General features: G+C 39.4%; 1 protein-coding gene across 2 annotated transcripts in view; it reads left to right on the top strand.

Moving 5' to 3' along the window:
- Window positions 1-21,484, top strand: part of LOC134224412 (sex-lethal homolog) — a 44,414-nt gene extending 22,930 nt beyond the window's left edge. The window contains exons 3-5 of one of the 2 annotated variants that reach the window (XM_062703747.1): window positions 11,011-11,289; window positions 20,211-20,500; window positions 20,570-21,484. In XM_062703747.1, coding sequence (XP_062559731.1) covers window positions 11,011-11,289; window positions 20,211-20,500; window positions 20,570-20,765 — 765 coding nt within the window. In that variant the 3' untranslated portion in view covers window positions 20,766-21,484. The remainder of the gene's footprint in view (window positions 1-11,010; window positions 11,290-20,210; window positions 20,501-20,569) is intronic. The other variant, XM_062703748.1, reaches the window with a different exon arrangement.
- Window positions 21,485-21,834: the final 350 nt, after the last annotated feature.

Below are 21,834 nucleotides of genomic sequence, written 5' to 3'. Positions count from 1 at the left end.
GGGAGGATTGGCTTCAAAATGGACAATTTTTACGTTTTGTAATTAATGGATCTTCCCTAAAGCCGAATATTCAGCGATGTAAAACTAGCAGCACCTCTTTATTTCGACGATTGAAATAATTCTTTTCTGGCAACCGTTCTGCATGATTATTTCACATTACAGTAGAAGTCAATAGGTACTGAGCAAACTTCATAGCTATTTTTTCATTTATCATCCCAGAATAATGAAAACCTCTGAAATAATTGTCTGTTTGATACAATTTACTGAAAATAAACACTTTCATACGTCGAGTTCATTCTAAATTAATTTCGGCGCCACTCAAACGTCAAATAATGAAGCTCTTAGGTTCTGCAGCATGACGTCACGAATGAATTCGGTCCTCGTCGAATTAGGTTCTGCAGCACGACGTCACGAATGAATTCGGTCCTCGTCGAATGAACTTTTTTGACAGTTCAATTAATAGTACTATCCACGGTTTTCTTGGTTTATCGGACCCCCTTCCCCCCTTGTAAGATTTTTCCCATACAAATTATTTTATGTTTATATGAAGAGTAAGAAAAGGGCAGAACCGCCCTCCCCCCTAATGTGCTTACGTAATTTGTGAACGACCCCACAATAGTCTCTACTGCAGCTGCTGGTTTTGTTCAAGACGCCACCAGCGCTGTAGTTTCAACATAATCTTTTGAGGCGCTGTGTTCACAGCATTCCATATAACGCCTTTCCGACACAACCTCTCAACGATGTTGTCCGAGGTTGCATCCATGCCGTTGACAAGCAACATGGCATTGCGTTAAACATCGAATCGCGGGAATGCAAATATCACATGCTCTGCCGAACCTACCTCACCTACACATTCCGGGCACTCCGCAGAATCTGCTAACCCGAACCTATGTAGGAACTTTTTAAAGCAGCCATGTTTAGACAACACCCGTGTTAGGTGGAAATTGACCTGACCATGCTTCCTACTAACCCAATTTGACAAGTCCGGAATTAGTCTGTGGGTCCAACGACGTTTGACTGCGATGTCCCATGCTCTTCACCATTTGAGTAGGTATGCCAATCGACATGATCTCAGCCATAACGCACACCGCCTCATATGATATGGTACGATATGCGCTTGCTACTCGTGGACACATCAGCCGGTGTACTCTGATGAGTTTCTTCATGTTGTACTTGGCATTTAGTGCTACGGCCCATGTTGGTATGCCGTAGCAGATGATAGACAATGCTACATCCGCTATCATCTTACGCACTTGACTATGCACCGCCGAACTGTTGAACATCATTCGTGATAAAACATTTATCGCCAATGATGCCAGTTGGCATGCATAATCGACTTGGCATGTGAAATTGAGCTTATCGTCGCAGACTGGAATATCCGGCGTCTATCGACCATTTCAGCGTCTGTTCTAGCACGTCGCAGCATTCTTTTAGGTCTAAGACAAGTTCTACGAAGATCTGCGATTGTATTCGACCACCAGTACACTGATACTAATAATCCCGAGAATAGCTGATGAAAATTTTTGACGTTTGTTTGTTGATACCAGTGGTGCAATTTATCAACAATGCCTGCTGAGTGTGATTCTTTTGTTTTGTATTTTTCTCTGCTCCTCTTTGCCTATGACGGTGCCTTTCAGTCAGAACGACAAAGCAGGAGTAGCTTAGCAAACTCGGTTTGCCAACAGCGGACTAAAGCTGATGATCATTCGGCACAAATTTCCTGTCATTGTCTTTCAAGTGATAGTATTCACCCATGCATTTATATAGGGCCGTCGCATTCACACAGCAGCGAGTGAACTGAATAGACTGTCAGTGCGGGCTGCGTGTGCAATGAGAAGAGAGGTCTTTTGTTTACTTTATCTTTGATTGTTGCTGCTACCCATTTTCAGTTTTCACTGCTAGGAAGTGAGTGTGAAGAGGGAATGGTATCAATATCGAACAAATTTCAGTCACTGAGATTGAGAATTCGCACCACTGGTTGATACTAAGATTTTTTATTGAGGCAAGGCATACTAGATGAGTTCCAATGTTTTCTACCTCTTGAATGTCAAATTGAGGGGAACTTACGCCGCCATTATCGAGCGCAAAATACTGGATAGGTTTAACAGAGCCCACTGCCAAACCGCAACACGTCCTAGGCCGGCCCCCTAACTCGCAGAGGCCGTGGGGAGGGGTCGCAAAGCCCTTGGACATAGCTGCCCTACGGCCAGAGGTACTCGGAATGAAGCAACCTGCATTTACGCATAGCCTTTGCGTAACCTATTAGCGCATTCCTGGATCTCGACATTGCACTGATCTCTCAGTGCGTCTACCAGGTCTCCGGCCTCGGTTACCTCATCCAGGCCCTTGTACTGGGTGTTCGAAACTGATCATAGGGCTCTAACTTGAACCCCATTGCCCAGGACTTCCTCTGTCAACTTTTTATAACTATGTCTGAAACTTGATTATGCATATGTACAACATGTGATAGATTTAGTTCGGAAAAGGTATTGGAGGGTAACCCGCCCCTTCGGTGGGGTTTGATCCCGACCCCAGTTCGCATGACAGGTGCTTTCCCTACTAAGCTACGAAGGACCTCCGTCGTCCACCGCAGCTTAGCGGGTACTGATGAAACCAAATTCCCAGCACCACGTACCAGCCGATCTCTCGCAATACATTTTTCAGAACTAACTCTCTCAAATGTATTTTTGTACACATGATGTCAACCAAGTAGGATGAGTATTTAATATTGTCCGGCTCCTACACACTTGCTTCATCAGCAACGGCGCTCAATGAAGTAGGGTTAGTTCTGAAAATGTATTGCGAGAGATCGGCTGGTACCTGGTGCTGGGAATTTGGTTTCATCAGTACCCGCTAAACTGCGGTGGACGACGGAGGTCCTTCGTAGCTTAGTAGGGAAAGCACCTGTCATGCGAACTGGGGTCGTGGGATCAAACCCCACCGAAGGGGCGGTTACCCTCCAATACCTTTTCCGAACTAAATCTATCACATGTTGTACATATGCATAATCAAGTTTCAGACATAGTAATTAATTTCCACTCCGGGTGGCTTAATACCCGGCATATAGGCAATTAACTTTGAATGTACTGAACTTTTTATACTCAGAGCTGAGTAGCATCCCGCTTTAAGACGAGAATCATCTCGCCTTTTTGCGTTCTACGGATGCAGAGCCAGAGTTGACATCTTCTCCTAGACTCTTTTCGCTTGCCACTGCCCTTGCATTGGAAGGCGCACCCATTTTCTCCCCAGTCTCTGGAGGGGGTGTACTGTTTTCCGTTGATATGCCAACTGTCCGCTCAATCCTCTCCCGGCGAGTGTCCGCATCTCTTCTCTTAGGCGGCACCCTTTTAGCTACATCCAGGTCCGCCACCTGCGTGACCTTACTTAGCTTCGGAGTTGCAGCGCTAATGGCCATCCTCTTTTGGAGTTCCGCAACATGCTTAGGTATTTCAACACCAAACGAATAATAATTGGTTATGCATTTGGTATTGAAATTCAATTTAATAACTGAGTATGTTATGGCTTCAGTATTGTGCATATTAGTTTTTGGTATTTTACCTCTTATGCAGGGCTGGTTCATAACAGAGTATGGTATCAATAACAGAACTAGGTATTATTGAGGCAATTTCTCCTGCTCGGGTACGGCCTGTTTCAGATTCTTACTATAAAAAAAATATTTTAAGCTCTTTTTAGTGGAATGTATTCAACCGTCTAAGACGAGTTTAGTACTCTCCAGTTGAGGTCGAAATACGTATCTGCAAAGATAACAAAACGTAGTGGAAATAAATGGAGAGTACTAAACTCGTCTTAGACGGTTCCTTACTATAGTTTACGCAGGTATACAGAAAGGACATGATTATATCTGAAACATCAGTAATCCCCTTCATTGTCTGGCCTCCACTATCCTCGAATTTTTACAACGACCGGCATCTCATCTGACCCACCACGGCCGTACTAAGAGATTAAAATGTTCAGACTAGCAGCCCTCGCCGTCCGTACTAAGTTCAAACTAGCAGCCCTCGTACAGTATTACAATATTCAAAACACAATTCAGCAACATGCAGCCAGTATGCCATTTTTTTACTGTTCGGGTGTGTCACTTCGACAAGTTATTAGATCAATTGTAGCGTGGCCGATATTCCATAATCAGGATCTTACTGGCATCGATCCTGATGTGCCAATTGGCACTCCCGCTGGGCTCGTGCACTTTAGGCGGCACACTGTCGCTTTAATAGGGTCTGCATGCGGATATTTGTGGCTTTTGGGAGAGGTTTGACAGAGCCCACCACCTCCTAGAAAGGGATCGTAAAGCCCTTAGGCATAGTCCCTGCTGCCCAAAAACACGGTATGTATCCGACAAAATAAGCTTTCCCCAATCAGATAAGGAAATAAGTTTTGTAGAAAAATGCTTGCATTCTACGGAACCCATAAAGCAATGTTTGCTTACAAAATGTAAACGCAAATCGGACTGAATTTTATATTTCCAGTTCTCAAATAAAATCCACTTTCATTTGTGTCGTGTTATCGATTGATGCTCTTAGATCTGATATCTTCTGCTGTCATGTTGATGCGTATTCACTTTCATTGTCGACGGCAGGGATGCCAACTCGTTTTTCAACAAATCTGTAGCATTTTGTGGGAAAATCTGGATTTGTCTGGAAGGGTGATTTTAGAAACAAAAACACGGAAGCACACTTTAATCAATATACATTACACAGGATTTTGTTTTTACACGATTTTTTTTCGCTCGTATTTTTGATCGTGTGACTTCAATTTGCCACCAAACTCTTTGCAACATGTATCAAAAAATCCAGAATAAATCAAAGAAAAATCACATGATAATTAATATGCGTTAAACATTTAGGATGAGTGGAAAATTGAGAAAATGTAAATCGCGTAAAAACAAAATCCAGTGTATATTAAGAGCCAGTTCGCGAGAAGCGCGACCCCCTCTTGTATCGATATTCTCCGATTTAGATGAAATTTTCAGGGTTTCTTCATATATGTAAGAGAAGACATTTTGCAAATTTTCAGATTTTTTCATTGAGGGGAAGTGGGATAAAACGGCCCTTCAAAAATTATTGTTGGAAAATCGCCAAAACCAAAAAAATGCAATAACTTTGGCAATGACTGACCGATTTTGTTTAAATTTTACACGCTTTTTCTACTCAATTAGTACTTTATACCAAGTAGTTGATATGGTTATAAAGTTGTTTACTTTAGAAGAAAATGAACTTTTTCGATAAAAAATTGTCGTTTTTCCAAAGGGAATATTTTTCACCAACAGATCTAGGATAAAAAACTTAACCCGTAAAGCAATTAAGGAACTAAAGAGCTTTCATCTCATATATAATTCAGAAGCGCCAACTCAAGAATTTCTAAGAAAATCGCAATTTTCTGCAACAAAGAAAGTTCGCATAAATTTCGACCCTACTTATGTTGATGTTTTCCGATCTGGTGAAAACTGTTCAAACTTTCTTGTCTAAGTAGAAATTAAAAATCAGGATTTTTATTAGGGGAGTGTAGGGTAAAATAGCCCTTTAAAAATAAATGTCAAAAAATACATCAATTTTTTATGTGAGTTCTAGCAGAAAATACATACCAGGTTTAATCGGGTGTATATATTTTCAAGGGTTGGCCAATTTTATCTCATAGGTAATGGAATGCCCTTGATTCTATGTTTACACAACTGTGTAAAAAAAAACTCCAAAGTTTAACAAAGTTTCATTCATTTTGCACGATCCAAAAAAAACCTTTGTTTTTGCTACAACGAGCTGATTTTTTTTTACACGGAGAGCGTAACAATGTAATGTGTATACTATTGAATAGGATAGAGTATACTATTGTCTGACGATTTTAAAGCACACCCCTAATGAAAATACTTCAAATTTCAGGATACACGTTTCTACACTCATAGATAAAGTATATAAATTGTAGATCGCTTAATCAATTAATTAAAAGATTACCAAGCAAAACTGTTTTATTCTCGGCTTAATTTACACCACCTGAAAGTGCTTGAATACCTTAATAAGACTATGTAGTTGATGTGTAAAATGGATGCTTTGAATATCAGCCTTTTTCTCTTAAAATCTTTTCTAACCTTATATGAACATATTTCCAACCAACCATCCAAGGTGTGGTTTGCTAAAAATTGCATCGTTCTTGCAGTTAAGACGTCACCCATATATGGAAGAACTGGTGGAAATATATTTTGGTGGAACAATATTTTTGAACGGGAGTTTAAGACGGCGCTAAGTTTATAATACCTCTGCCGGAATATTATATAAATGACATGACTGGTTAATCAGATCACGTTATTTTTTGAGATTGAGAGATTGTGAAGTATTTAATTGTTGACAGACAAAAAACCACAAAAATACTACGCTTGGAAGAATTTCGAAGCAAACTAGCAAAATCGCTAGATTAGTTGACTGTTGGGTCGGAATAATCAAATCTAAGAAGTGTGGTTACGATCATCTGGTTTCGTAACATTATTTATATTTGGAGATCTATTTTACCCCTCTCTCCCCATCGTAATATTTTGCCGAATAGTTTCATCTACATATAGAAATAAACCTTGTAAGTTTCAGCCAGATGCAGAAACATCGATAAAAATGGAGTTGCGATTCTCACAAACTGGCTTGCAAACAAACAGTGCAGTGTGCGGAAACTTATAATTTGATTGATTGTTATTAAGTCGGCGCACTGAAATAAGTTTCAATAAATTTTCAAGTTAGAAAGGAAATACGTCATGTTTTTATACTCATGTATATTCTGCTTGAGCTCACATATAAACATTTGTGAATTTTTGACATTTTATTTTAACAAGACTATTTTACCCAATTTACCGAAATTGTTCATTTGCCGTTAAGAATATTTTTTTTTCCGCATAGCTGTAAAAGCAACATCAGTACCGGGACCCACAGTAATTGTAGCTGATTAAAAAAAAATATCAACAAGCACTTTCGCCGAATCCGTTTATTTTTGTTTCAGTGTGCGAAAGACGTGCTAATGTTCAAGGCACTTATTTTGGTCCTATTTTACTTGTGTTGAAAATTGTTCTGCAAATAGATTGCCATCTAATATAGATCAGCGAAGGATATACGTTTCTATTGGGACGAAAAATATAGATGAATTGAAAGGAAGAAGACATAGTGTTTTTAAACTTATTTTCTGCTAGAGCTCACATAAAAAAATGATGTATTTTTTGACATTTATTTTCAAAGGCCTATTTCACCCTACACTCCCCTAATGGAAAATCCTGATTTATAATTTCTACTTAGACAAAAAGTTTGGACAGTTTTCAGCAGATCGGAAAACATCAACCTAAGTAGGGTCGAACTTTCTTTTGATTAAACAGTGTTGCAGTAAACTGCGATTTTATTAGAAATTCTTGAGTTGGCGCTTCTGAATTATATATGAGATGAAAGCTCTTTAATTCCTTAATTGCCTTACGGGTTTAGTTTTTTATCCTAGATCTGTTGGTGAACAATATTCCCTTTGGAAAAACGACCATTTTTTATCGAAAAAGTCCATTTTCTTCTAAAATAATCAACATTATAACCATATTATTCACTTGGTATAAAGCACTAGTTGAGTAGAAAAAGCGTGCAGAATTTAAACAAAATCGGTCAGTCACTGCCGAAGTTATTGCATTTTTTTGGTTTTGGAGATTTTTGATAAATAATTTTTGAAGAGCCGTTTTACCCCACTTCCCCTCAATGAAAAAATCTGAAAATTTGCAAAATGTCTTCTCTTACATATATGAACAAACCCTGAAAATGTCATCCAAATCGGAGAACATCGTTGCAACCTCCCTTGGAAAGGGGGTCGCGCTTCTCGCGAACTGGCTCTTAAAAATGTGAAGAGATGAAAGTAATGTCAACAAAGAAGATAAAGAACAGATACATGATTTTTAGCCATGAATGTAATCATTTGATTAATTCATCAACCTGGACACTAAACGTCAGTTTTGAAATGGCAAACTGTTGCGCATTTCAGTAATAGCTTAAACTCACCCAAACACTTGTGAAGATTTGTGTAATCGAATACATTCAATCAAATAATGATTCTCTGCTAAAAGCTTTCAAAATAGCCCCTTCATACTCGGAGTTCGTTTGAAAACAATGTAGCATCTCACGCTAGACAATTCGACGCTTAGCACAAAAGTCCCTCTGGATTCATGTCTAAATGCGGATCAACCACATGAACCGCGATGCGTCATCATCGACCAGGGGCAAACTTGTGTATGTTTGGCTGGTTCCACGGTACATAATTCAACATGCCTCTCGTTTTCGGTGCCCCGTCTTTTGGTAATGCGTAAAAGTAGTGCGAACGATGTGTCACATGCATTGATTTTCTTTGGAATTGTCCTTCGTCTTGGATGCTGTGGATGCTCCCAGTGCAAACCATTCTTTTCAATTATTCAAGGCACGTTAGTAACGCATTTGACAGTAAATGTAAAATTTATTGATCGCTATCGAGCTTCTCATTCAATCGTAATTTAAATTCTAATTATTTTCAAAATGTTTTATTGGAATTAGAATCATACAAAATAATTATTTGATGTAAATTGTTAATAAATTAGCACCGTCTAACTTTACTTTCCTTAAACCCAGATCAATTCACTTAGCTGTGGTGTGTCTTTCTCATTAAATCAAATGAGAAGAACACATTACAAAAGATATGAAAATGCTAATATCATCTCTCAAACTTGACTCATCAGATAGTTAGGATTCTGTTAGGTTCTGTTGGGATTCGGTAGGCATAAAGAATGTTCAGGGTAAAGTGGGGCAATATGGGTCACGGTAAGATGTCAGTGCCGTTTTTAAGCATCGTTTACAGTTCAATCAAAGTTAATTTCCTATTTCCGGGGATTAAACCACCCGACTTGGACATTAATTTACAATGTTGTGAAAACTCATATGTGAATATGTACATTATGTGGAAAATATTGATTTGAAAAATGTATTCGAGGTAACCACTTTCCCTTCGATGGGACTCGAACCCAAGATTTTTTAATGTACAGGTTATCCGACTTGTCAATATCCCCAACTCAGCCATCTTGGATTTTTGTATGGAATTTATGCTCGTTTGTTTACGTTTTGCACTGAAAACGTATGTTTCCCCCCCGCGCTGGTTATTCCCATCTACTGACGAAGTCGGATAACCTGTACATAAAAAAATCTTGCTCGAACCCACGATTCTCAGGATGGTTACCTCCAATACATTTTTCAAATCAATATCTTCCACATAATGTACATATTCACATGTGAGTTTTCACAACATCGTATACATTTTAATGCAGATATTATGCCTTTGTAAGAAGAATCATTTGGTACTACTTTATTGTCACTCGATTCGATAAAAAATCATTTTGATAGAGAATGGCAAGGTATAATATTGTTCAGCTTTATTTCTTATGTGAAACACGCTTTCTATAAAACGTTTCGTCTAACAATGTGGAATTCTAACATATTTGGTAATATGGTGTAAGTATCATATGGTAGGGGTACTGCCAAATCCCACCAAGCGCCAATAAAAAAATACACATTTTCTTGGACAAGTTTTCATGTAGCAGATCTAATTGGTCATGAATCGTAGCGGATATCCTTCTTCCCTATATCTGAGGTTATCCAAGAACAAACGTACGAATAAATTGATGAACTCAAACTTTTGGTCGATGCATACCATGCACTTGAGTAAACATTTTGATTTTTTAAAATAAAACAGGATTTTTTCACCGAAATTTCATCAATGCATCTCAAAGGAAATTAAAATTATGTTCCGTTTCACTTTTTTGTTTCGAAATTTTGTGAGCTCAATTTCGAGATAAATCCACTTTTTTTACAACATGAATATAAGAAAAATGCATATCTTAGGGCCGATTTCTTCACCTCCGTTTAGTGCACAAACCCGGTTTAAGCGTATGGGTAAGCACCGCTTAAGAGTTAAGCGGAGTTAAAGAAATTGGCCCTTAATGTAATATTTTAGCACATGAAAAAATAAAAATTGTTTGTTTGAAATACCTACGATGCAAGATCAACTCATATTCTTTGTATAGAAATCGGATGTAAGACGGCGAAAATACGGCCAAAAACTTTTGCCTATATTTTTCGAGGGTGAACCCAAACTTTTGGCCGGGAGTGTATATATTATTGCTGATTTCTAAATACAATACGTATGTTTCACCATCATTAATATTTCAAATTCATCCCTTGTATAGGTCTTGTGTTCAACTATGATGTCGTATTGAGATAGGAAAGTTATTTTTCACATTTTTGCCTACTCATGTAAAGCAGGGTTATGATTGGAATCATCCACTCAAAAACGAACTTCCATACATATGTATATCTACGTATTGTAGTTTATGATGCCGACAAAGATTAGGAGTCTCTCAACCAAATCCTCAAACCGTGCGAATGCCAGAAACAACAACTATTTTATTTTTTATTCTGCTCTAAGTTGGATACTGCATGGACGTTGTCATGGGCAGCAAATCTCTTCAAAAGAGGAAAATATAAATTGATACGTATGATAGGGATAATAATGTTGCAGCAATCGATAAAAACATCGTTTAAAGTCGTCATTGTTTTGCGCTATCGTAATGTTCGAACCAATTTTATTAACGAAAAGCCAAAAATAAGGAGGAAAAAAGGAATATTAATTAGCATCATGTATCAAGTATTCCTTCTATCTTCCTTTGATTACTATCAAGACAAGTTATATACACAAGTTCTGCTACACATTTTCACACTATCCCTATGTGTTATTTTTTCTGAATTCATTGGTTTCCATCGCTTTTATGTTCAGTCTCAATCACACGTACAATACTTTTTGTAGATACATATTAAACACAGCAAAACAGTAATAAAAGCCGAATCAAATAAACCGAAACGTCATTTGCTAAATCAGATAGAAATGTGTACTGAAGTTGGTTTAGCCAGTATCCGTCTTTACTCTAGTCGCTGATGTTAAATTGCCAAGTTCAAATTGCTTGAAATTTTCTAGTCGAATTATGCATACGGACAGGATTCGGATTTCTCGTTCTCGTCGCGACCGCGAATGTGCGATATGCCATCGAGTAGCACCTTCGGCGGCAATGCACAGCAAACGTCATCATCGAGCACAAGTTCACTGTCCGGAATGAACTTCGGACCCGGCAGCAACAATGCCGGAACAAATCTGATCGTCAATTACCTGCCGCAGGACATGACCGAGCGTGAAATGTATTCGATGTTTTCTACCATGGGTCAGATCGAAACATGTCGAATCATGAGAGATGTAAAGGTAAGTGATTAAAAATGCTCATATTATATTTTGATAGTTTTGCCTTTCTCGTATTTTTTTCTTCATCGTGAGTGGATTGCGAACCTTCCAAGTCCAAGCAACTCCTGGCTGATGAAGCAAGGGAGCATCACTGCTCTATAGGAGTTTTAGGTGCCAGACAAAGGCTCGCAACACGCACTGTACAGAGTCGTTTCTGTTGGGCGATCTCTGGATAAATCCTAATCAATGAGGTGGACTGACTAATCACTTAGGGGTCGTACACTTATTACGTAAGCATTTTTCTGGATTTTTCAACCCCCTCCCCCAATGTATGATTTTTATTTATATGGCGCGTAAGAAAACAGCAGACCCCCTCCCCCCAAAAGTGCTTACGTAATATGTGTACGGCCCCTTACCTTTCGATATCGGCGAACAATGGATAAGGGAACAAAAACACAAAGAACTACTTCTTCTTCTTCTTATCGGCATTTCATCCCCACACTGGGACAGAGCCGCCTCGCAGCTTAGTGTTCATTAAGGGGTATACCCCGTTAGGCATAAGGACGTTAGGCATAAGGACGTTAGGCATAAGGACGTTAGGCATAAGGACGTTAGGCATAAGGACGTTAGGCATAAGTACGTTAGGCATAATGGACGTTAGGCATAAGGGACAACAGGGAAACAGGCATAATGTACGTTAGGCATAAAATGACCCAAAGAACAGCCTATGACATAAAGAAGGCAGAATTATGCCAAACGTCCATTATGCCTAACGTACATGATGCCTAACGTCCGTTATGGCTAACGTCCATTATGCCTAACGTCGCGGACCCTGCTTGGGTACCGGCGTGGTGATGCTGAAGACACGTGGTTCAACTTTCCGTCGGCAACTCGGCCCATGTCCCTAGTAGCACAGTTTGGATCGATTTTGTTACAGCAACTCCAATGTGACTGGATTTGGTCGCATATGAGTCACAGTAACTGATATGTGACAAGTGTGTTCAGGACCGGATTTAACCGGAAGGGGGCCCCGGGGCCGACGGTATGTGGGGGCCCCAAAATGTACAAAAAAGGTGGGTTTTGGTACATAAGATTTGTGGGGGCCCGGGGCCATGGCCCCCCCGGCCCCCCATAAATCCGGCCCTGAGTGTGTTACTCGGGGTATCGGTGGGCCTGGCGTTTCACTGATTCTGCAGGCCCGGGGAGCGGTACCTTGTGCACTGTTTTCGCGAGTGTTTTCTGATCGGGTGGGATCGAAGCAAATTGGTCGGAAACGAGCAGTATTTTAGGCGGTCACTTCACTAGCGTCTTTTGCTACTAGTCCCGATACACACTATCATGGAACCTTACTGGGTATTGTTCACCTCGACTTCGGATGCACGACGTACGATTTTGTTCTTTCGGACCGCAGAAACATCGTTTACTGCCACACAGATGCCACCCGATCGACCGGATTAGAAAATTCACTAAGTGTCCGATCACTAGATCCTTAGGATCATTATTAACTAACGGACTACCGAAACGCGTGTTCAGAAAACTTGACTATCTGAAAAGTCGCTGTCGCAATCGTCGCTCTTCCGGGCTGGTTTCAAAGATACAAGAGAGCCACATCTGGGCTCCCAACCCTTTTATACAATCCCGATTCCTCCTTCTATCCTATTTCGTTGGTGATCTTCATTCACCGTCCCAGTATGATGAAACCGCTGCAATCCGGATCATTACGGGGGGTTACAATTTTTGTTTTGTGTCGATTTGAATTTGAATTTCTTGCATGCAAGTCGTTTTATTTTATCATTTTAGATTAGATTATTTATTGATTTTAATTGGTTTTATTCCTATAAATTTAAGTTTTATATAAATAAGTTTTAACAAAATAACATTTTTTTAAACTGAATAACTAGGGGGAATGACGGCTTTGGCAGGTTTTGTTCTATTATTGTCAGGGGGGTTTTTTATGACTGATTATGCTCAAATTTGGCCTAAACATTCTTTGCATATAAAAGAATATTGTGGCCAAATTTCATAAAATTTGGTCGACAAAAACCCCCTTGTCAATAATAGAACAAAACCTGCCAAAGCCGTCTTTTCCCCTAATAACATTTTAAATACAATGATTTTTTAACAAAAACTAACAAACTAATAGAACAGAATATCAAGTCGATGTTCGCCGATAAAGGTTTCATTGTAACCTACAAACGGTTGGTTACAATTTTGAACCGCTTATTTCAGAATCCGTTCAATGCCTCAAATAATTGGTTAGAAACATGTTCGATGCACAACCGCACGACATTTTTTTATGCTAACAATCTTTGTCGCAAATTTCCTGAAACAATTAAAAAAAACTGTCAATTAGTTCTTTTTCTTCGAAATCTTAGATATTTCAACACTGTAAGAATGTGTTGGAAATTTTTTTTTTCGGTTTGAAAACCCTATTGGTAAATATTTCCTGTAAATAAATATCATCGTAATTATCAGATCCGATGTCAATGCTTGGGCAGTGGAGTGGGAAAGTAGATTGACTCAATGCCAGAGGTTATAGTTTGCTGGAGGTGCCGGCAAAGTTGGAAGTCAGATTGGGCAACGAAGACGTTGTTAGTACATTTTGCAGCGATGGCAGGAACGACGTCATGTACTGCAGTCCATCGCTCATGAAGAGCATGAACTGGAGAGTATGTGAAGAATTACAAGCTGGCCACGCGGTTTCTTGAACATCAGTCCGAATCTATTGTTATAACATTTGAATCAATTGGTATAAGTAGAGAGAAGAAATAGGAACCAAAACAGAAAAAGCTAGCATTGAATATTGTGGAGTAAATAGTTGTGAATTACATATGTTACAGTCGACTCTCTACATCTCGATGTTCTATGTCTCGATATCTCTTCATATGTCGATGGTTTGCTTGGTCCTTTCAATCTACATACATTTTTGCTTTCTACATCTCGATAACCTTCCTATCTCGATGGTCTATCTCGTTCTGGTCATATTTTGTGCGGGATTTTCTTTCCCTTTGTTGATATTTTCAAAGTTCTAGGCTACTAGACCACCTCGGAACAATAAAAAAAACACATAAAAACGAGGAATGACATTTGTTTTGTTTTTCATAGCAACGAGTTTTTATTTAGATCTAATACCCATTTCAGTTTTCCTTCCATTCCTCGATCTCTCCTTATCTCGATGGTCCCTTCAATATCGAGATATGGAGAGGCGACTGTAATTGGACTATAAAGCTAAATGAGGTAATGTAACTCCATCTACAACAGCGCAGAGTAGAAGTAAAGGTAAATTTGGTTCAGTAATATTATTTTGCGCTAGTTATTTGGGACTGAACAACCATTTACAAATAGCTTAGTCAGATAGCATGTGGTATATAACCCTGCAGAATTTGTATGTTGGGTTGTAAATTAGGAAACGTAAGTAAACGTAAGTGTTTCCAAGTTTATAAGCATGCATTAGTTCTCATATCTTGGTATAGGTTATAGGAATCTTGCAAATTGAGAAATCGGAGAGCAAAGCGGACGAACTTGCGCTGAATTGATTCGATTCGTGGAGTATCATTTTGATAATATGGTGCCCAGACTGCTGAAGAATATTCTAATATAGGACAGACTAATGAACAGTACAATGTTTTTAAGCAATAAACATCTCTAAATTTTAGATAAACCCTAATTGTAATGAGGCTTTGGACACAACATACGATATATGATGTTTAAAAGTCAATTTGCAGTCTAACATAATGCCTAAATCTTTTACAGTCGTTTCACGCTTGATGCTAGTATTATATAAAAAATATTCATGTTGATATAGAACATGCTTCCGTCCCAACGAAACAACGGAGCATTTAGAGACATTGAGTACCGATTAAGCTGACACCAGGCTGCAAAAATCTCGAGTTGCCGCTGAAGAAACGTAGCATCGCTTGGGCATCTTATGACACAAAAAAGTTTTAAGTCGTCAGCGTACGATAAAGTTAAGCAGCTTAGGATAAAATTAACATCTTTCATATTAAGTACACATAAAAACGGTCCGAGATGGCTACCTTGAGGGACGCCTGAGCTAACCGGAAACGGCGTCGAAACATGATCCCCGATTTTGACAGCCATGTTGCGATCAGTCAAATAAGATCGAAGCCAGTTGAGAGTAATGCTACTTAAGCCTAGTTTTTCAAATTTAGCAAGCGCAATATCGTGGTTCATTTTGTCGAAAGCTGCAGACAAGTCTGTGTAGATGGCATCAACTTGGTAACCTTTTCCCATTTGGCTAGTGACGAACGATGTAAGCATTGATAAATTTGTGGTGTGGAGATAAGTGGGAAGTCTGCAGCACTAACTGAAGAATGTTTGAGGTGCAGTCCTGGTAAATCCGAACAATACCACCAGGCGATCCGGTATAGTATTGAAACACGACCGTTGACGGTCCGAAGAGAGATAGGGACTAGCGGGCAAAGATGGAAGACGAAGGACTTCGATAAGGGGAATAACGGGCAATAACGGGTTTCTGGGTTTTTAAACTCCCTTCCCCATGTCAAATTTTTTCCCACACAAATATTTTTTATTTACATGGAACGTAAGGAAATGCCCTTCCCCATTTTTTTTGTTCAGGATGAACCACTGCGTCCATTTCATTGAACTTTTGTAGTATACCCGTGTCATTTGTTTAGTGCATGTCTTTCTGCTCCATTTTTATTAAGAAGAAATGAAGAAGTCGTTTTTTCAGATATTTCCCAAACTTATTGTAAGGCCTCTTTAGATTAAGGTACCGCTATTTGTATCCTTCGAGAAATGGCTTATACCAACTCTCAAAGGCGCGCCTCAATCAGTTTCGGCTCAACAACAAGTGGGATAATACTGGTTTTGACCATGCATCGGTACTGAAGTTCAAACATATTTTTGCTTCTTCTTATGAGTTCTGAATTCGTTTTTGTACAGATCTCTGATTTCATTGCGTTTGGCATTTCTGAATCTCACCTTTACACAGAGCTCTAATCAGTCAGAGGGTTCAGCAGATCCACCAAATTCGTATCCGCTTCTTTCCTAATTAATCAGCGCTCTGGAGCTTGGAGAATCATGTCGTCGGCTTCGAAACCAACCTAAGATTGAGTTACGTGTTTATAATTTACTCCATTGACTCCATCCAAAAGGAGCAAAAGGTGGGTCATCTAAAAGCAAATTATAGTCGTTCCATACTCTTCCGACCATCACTCATAAGTATTACAAGAATAGTAAGAACTAGAGCACAGTGTGGTAGATCTTTCTCCGTAATGCAGCACGAAAAGGTGTCTACCAAGCATTACAGGCTCCGTTAACTGCCTGGCTAATTGTTTCACCCTCCATTCATCCCCTCGGGACGGGTCGCCTGACACCTTGGGATTCGGGGTTAGGGACGTCATATTGTCAGCTTCAGTTTTGTACCGAGCCTGGCGATATGACCGGATTTACACCGTTACGCACTATTTCAGAATATCCATATCCCAGCGTAACGGGAGGCCCTCCCCCCATAAGTGCTTACGTAATTAGTGTACGACCCCTAAAGATTTAGAACAGCTGACGGGAACACTAGCGAGGGCTTGCGGTCTAAGGACGAATTAATGGAACGAAACTCCTGCCAATTTTCCTGCTGTAAAGTCCAAAACAAACAAAGAGAAGCATAAGATAATCTTCTATGAACCTGGGGCGGTATTCAAACGGGAGATTAAAGTTAGCACGTCCAACTGCTTCAAAGAGTTGTTCAGAGAAGCTTACGCTGATCCTTGGGCCAACGCTTATCGGGGCGTAACAACGAAGTTCAGGGTCCAGCGGAAATGTGTCCGGACAGGCTGAAGATCAGCGTGGACAGCTTAACGGCAAGATGATGCTGCAGAAGTGTTTAGTAGATGGTTACTTTGCGCCGGGAATCCAGCATCGAATGCGGAACCCCAACTTCGTATGTAAAATCCTTAGGAGCTACTTCCAGAACCGGATTCTGGTCTTCGATACGAATTCGGGGCAGAAGTCGATAAGGGCTGCGGCCGGCGTTCCACAAAGGTCCATACTACGCCCAACGCTGTGGGACGTGATGTACAACTGGGTGCTAACACTGAAGTTTCCTTAACGCGTGAAGATTTACGGATTCGCGGATGATGTCGTCCTAATGATAACCGATGAGTTGCTGGAAAAGGTGGAAATGCTGGAGGCGGAGACTACCGACGCTGTAGAAACCTGGATAAGTCATGGATTCAAGCTACGGCTGGCTCACAAACGGAAGTGGTGCTGATCAGCAACTGCAAAGTGATTCAGCGGTTGCAAATTATCATTGGACCTGAACACTCCTAGGGCCAACGTAAAAAGTCTCCATTCTGGGCTGTTGCTTTAGCCTTGACCTGGACACAGATCAGATTCCTATTCACTTCCTTAATTTTTTTTATTGAGGCTTCGTCGCCATTATCCCCTGGGTGTGCCTCTGATGCAAAGTCCGGCCGGATTGCAGTACAGCATTTGCTTGCAGATTTTGTCTCCGCTTTTTCATAATGTGCGGCCGATCCACCTCCATTTACCCTCTCGAATTTATCCTGATATCTGGGCATTGTGCATCTCGAATCGAATCGGCAGTTAATTTATATACAAGCAAATTTAGGATTATTTATTGAGCAGTTGCAAAAGCGACAAAATTAATTTAATGTTAATAATTATGCCAAAGATTAAATTTTGAACTAAATAATTTAAAGCTAAAGAAAGATTCAATAATAAATTACTTCGATGATTCTATGTGTTTTAATTAAACGCAATTCGCCTTTTGCGCATTTTTTATTTCACGCAACTATTTTTTCGTGGATCTTGGGATATACACGTTTATACGCGGATTTACTCCAGAAGTTTTTATCGCGGCTTTTTGAAATCTTCAAAAAATAAATGAAGACTGCGGAAAACCTATTTTTGTTGAAGTCGTTTTTAAGCGGATTTCGAAATAATTATAAGAGAACTATAAAAGTATGTATACTAATGACATTATTTCCTTCAAGATATTGTACCGCGCATAAAAAACTACTCCTCCGCCTATGTTTAGACGCAACGAAAAATAAGCGACTGAAGAAAATTCTATTTTGATATTTTTGAAAATTTGGCCGCCACGTGGAAACATTTTGCCATTTTGAAGCATTTTGTTTCAAGGCACAATACAATAATAGAACATTCATTCTCTTCACATTGGGACATAATAACAAATATAATTTAAAACTTTCAGTAAGCGCTAATGAATAAGTCTAGAACGCCGTTCGAAAGCTATAAAGGTGACAAACTGTTTCCATTCGACTTGAGTCGTTTTCCAGTGTGCTATCGAGTATCAATAATGCCAAAACTTCTCGATATTATTGTACCTCCTCGAACGATAAGTCGTTTTCGAGATCGAATCGAAAGCCGTGATGCGAAACATGTTCCACTCGATAGAATTTCGTTCGGGTGGAGAGGAGGAAAGGAGATGCGCAATGAGGCCCCTGGGTTTTGATGGCATCGTCGATGGATCTCAGCATTCGATATCTAGTTGTGATTTATAAATCATAGACATCGATTGATGAATACTTACGGCTTCTGCGAGATCTCTGCTGATAAACACCAAGCCTCATTGGCGTATAATTATAACGATAAGAAGAAGACAATATAAGTTTGCAAACCATTTACTGCCGTCAAACCATCGATTCATCTTCAATATTCATTTCCTCATGTCATAGGGTTTAGGTGTTGAATTGGAAAACTAGTTTTCTAAAAACGGGCTTGGTGGTCATATGGCAACCGCTTCTGCCTCATACGCAGGAGGTCGTGGGTTCAATCCCAGGCCCGTTCCATTCCTCCTACTTCGTATCTTTTCATATATTTCTCATGTTCTAACAATCGCTAGAACTGGAAATAGGCTTTCATACCGTTTCCACCTTCTATCCCTATACCTACAACTTGATTAGTTCTAGCAGGTAACTGTTAGAATTCGAAATGAGCGAAAATGTTCGTTTCTGCATCCAATTAGAATACTAATACACCACCCTTTCATAACTATTACATTGGCAACCCGTTAACCGAGACGCGAACCTCTGCCATAAACCTTAACCCCAAGATTCCAATAAAATTCCGCAGGAACTTGTGGCCAGTGCAGAGGTGTTCTCTCGGCTTGCAGTGGGCGAGTGACTGCATCATCAATTCCTTCCCATCCCCGATGACCGTGAGGATGTGGCCAGCGCCGTTATCGACTATCCAAAATACTAGAGCTTCTCGGACTGTGCACATTGAGGTTGGAGAGCAAATCCCATGCTTCCATCCATTGGTTCCCTGTGCAATTGCGATTGTTCTGGTCGATCACGAAATGCACGGTCATGCTCATGAATTGGAAAACTAGTTTTCTTTTGGTGTTGTTACCAGTGGTGCGAATTATCAATCTCAGTGACTGAAATTTGTTGGATATTGAACCATTTCCTCTTCACACTCACTTCCTAGCAGTGAAAACTGAAAATGGTTAGCAGCAACAATCAAAGATAAAGTAAACAAAAGACCTCTCTTCTCATTGCACATGCAGCCCGCACTGACAGTCTATTCAGTTCACTCGCTGCTGTGTGAATGCGACGGCCCTATATAAATGCATGGGTGAATACTATCACTTGAAAGATAATGACAGGAAATTTGTGCCGCATGATCATCAGCTTCAGCCCGCTGTTGGCAAACCGAGTTTGCTAAGCTACTCCTGCTTTGTCGTTCTGACTGAAAGGCACCGTCATAGGCAAAGAGGAGCAGAGAAAAATACAAAACAAAAGAATCACACTCAGCAGGCATTGTTGATAAATTGCACCACTGGTTGTTACCATCCTCTTTCAGATCCTCTCCTCCAATGATCTTCTCACCCTCTCAGTTATCGTCTCTTTATATTAGTAAATACCAGTTACAATTTACAAGCATTAAATAAAGTCATTTTGTTTACTATTCCACAGACTGGATACAGTTACGGATTCGGTTTCGTTAACTTCTTGTCCGAAGATGCGGCACAACGTGCTATCAGGTGTTTGAACGGTTACTCGGTTCGGAACAAGCGATTAAAGGTTTCATATGCAAGGCCACAGAGCGACGACATCAAGGAAACAAATCTCTATATCACAAATCTTCCACGAACAATAACTGACGAACAGTTAGATATTATTTTTGGTAAATACGGTACCATAGTACAAAAGAATATCTTGAGAGATAAACTGACTGGCTTTCCACGTGGTGTAGCTTTCGTTAGGTTTGTAAACAGAATATACACATTAGAAGAAAGAATCACATAGACTTTTTTTTTGTTTTTTTTTTTAAGGTTCAATAAAAGAGAAGAAGCCCAGGAGGCGATATCAGCATTGAACAATGTAATACCACAAGGTGGTATTCAACCACTGATCGTCCGAGTGGCAGAGGATCATGGACGAGCAAAGGCTGCTCTCTACGTTCCTTCATATAACTCAATAGTACATAACAACCGAGGTAGAGTACGAATGCGTAATAATCCTTACTAAATCAAAAATGTATCAACACTAAATGCTTTTGCTCATGATTTTCCCATTTTGAATGTTGATTCCATATTTTACTTTACCTTGGTTATTATCAGTACATAATTTGAGTTCTGTTTACTTTACGCTACGAAAATACTTTTATAAAATCTTTTAAGTTGGAATTGAGTCAGATATTCAAACATGAAACTTTTAAGTTTATTATATCAACTTAAAAAAAAGCAAGAACTAGTTTTACTTATGTTTATTAGAAATTAAATCATACCTTATATTTGTGATTTCTCATCATTCAAATGCATGATAGTGACAAAACAATTTGCAATAGCTGTGCTTTCTCTGATCGACATTACCATCAATTACACACATAGCTGTATAAAGCTTAGATTTCGATTATTTTCTCCCGTAATTCCTATGAGCTTCTTTTGTAGGACACTAAATTCATATAGTAAGGTCATACTGATCCATTTCGTGTGTCGAATGTGCTTGAGCTATTACGCTGTATATGGTTAGTAAATATTCATTGAGTGCAAATTTGCCCTCTTCACAGACTTATGTGCTGTAGTATATCTTAACGCAATAGAAATTTAAAGGCTTTGAGCCAACCTACATTAATATTATGATACTAAAATATTCTGTCAACTCTATGTCCTTAGTCGTAGCATAAAAGATGTAATATGACGTCTTGAAAATGATGAATAAATATGAAGGTCATTGGTGGAAGAAAATATGCGTTCTAGAGTTTTTTTTTACGTAGTGGTATGGAACTCCATTAAACACACTTTTACTAATACCAATTTAGAGATCGCGCTAGATTACTACATAATTAAGTAGTCCTTGATTAGGGGTCTACACTTTACAACCATTAATATCCCAGCCGGACGAACATATTGTGCATTCCAGTTATTTTGAAACTTTCTTTCTGGTGTCGCTCACCCTATCTTCAACCCTATCTAATTTTTCATTAGAACCAGATATAAAAAAGCAACAAAAGAAACTAGCGATAATTTCTTTGGCACTATCTCCAAAGGAAAAAACACTGTTGCGTTTAATTGTATTTGCGACAAATATAATAAGA

This window comes from Armigeres subalbatus, chromosome 3 (assembly GCF_024139115.2).
Source record: "Armigeres subalbatus isolate Guangzhou_Male chromosome 3, GZ_Asu_2, whole genome shotgun sequence".
Taxonomy (NCBI): domain Eukaryota; kingdom Metazoa; phylum Arthropoda; class Insecta; order Diptera; family Culicidae; genus Armigeres; species Armigeres subalbatus.
The sequence above is the reverse complement of the archived record's forward strand: the minus strand, read 5'-3'. Positions and strand labels throughout refer to the sequence as shown.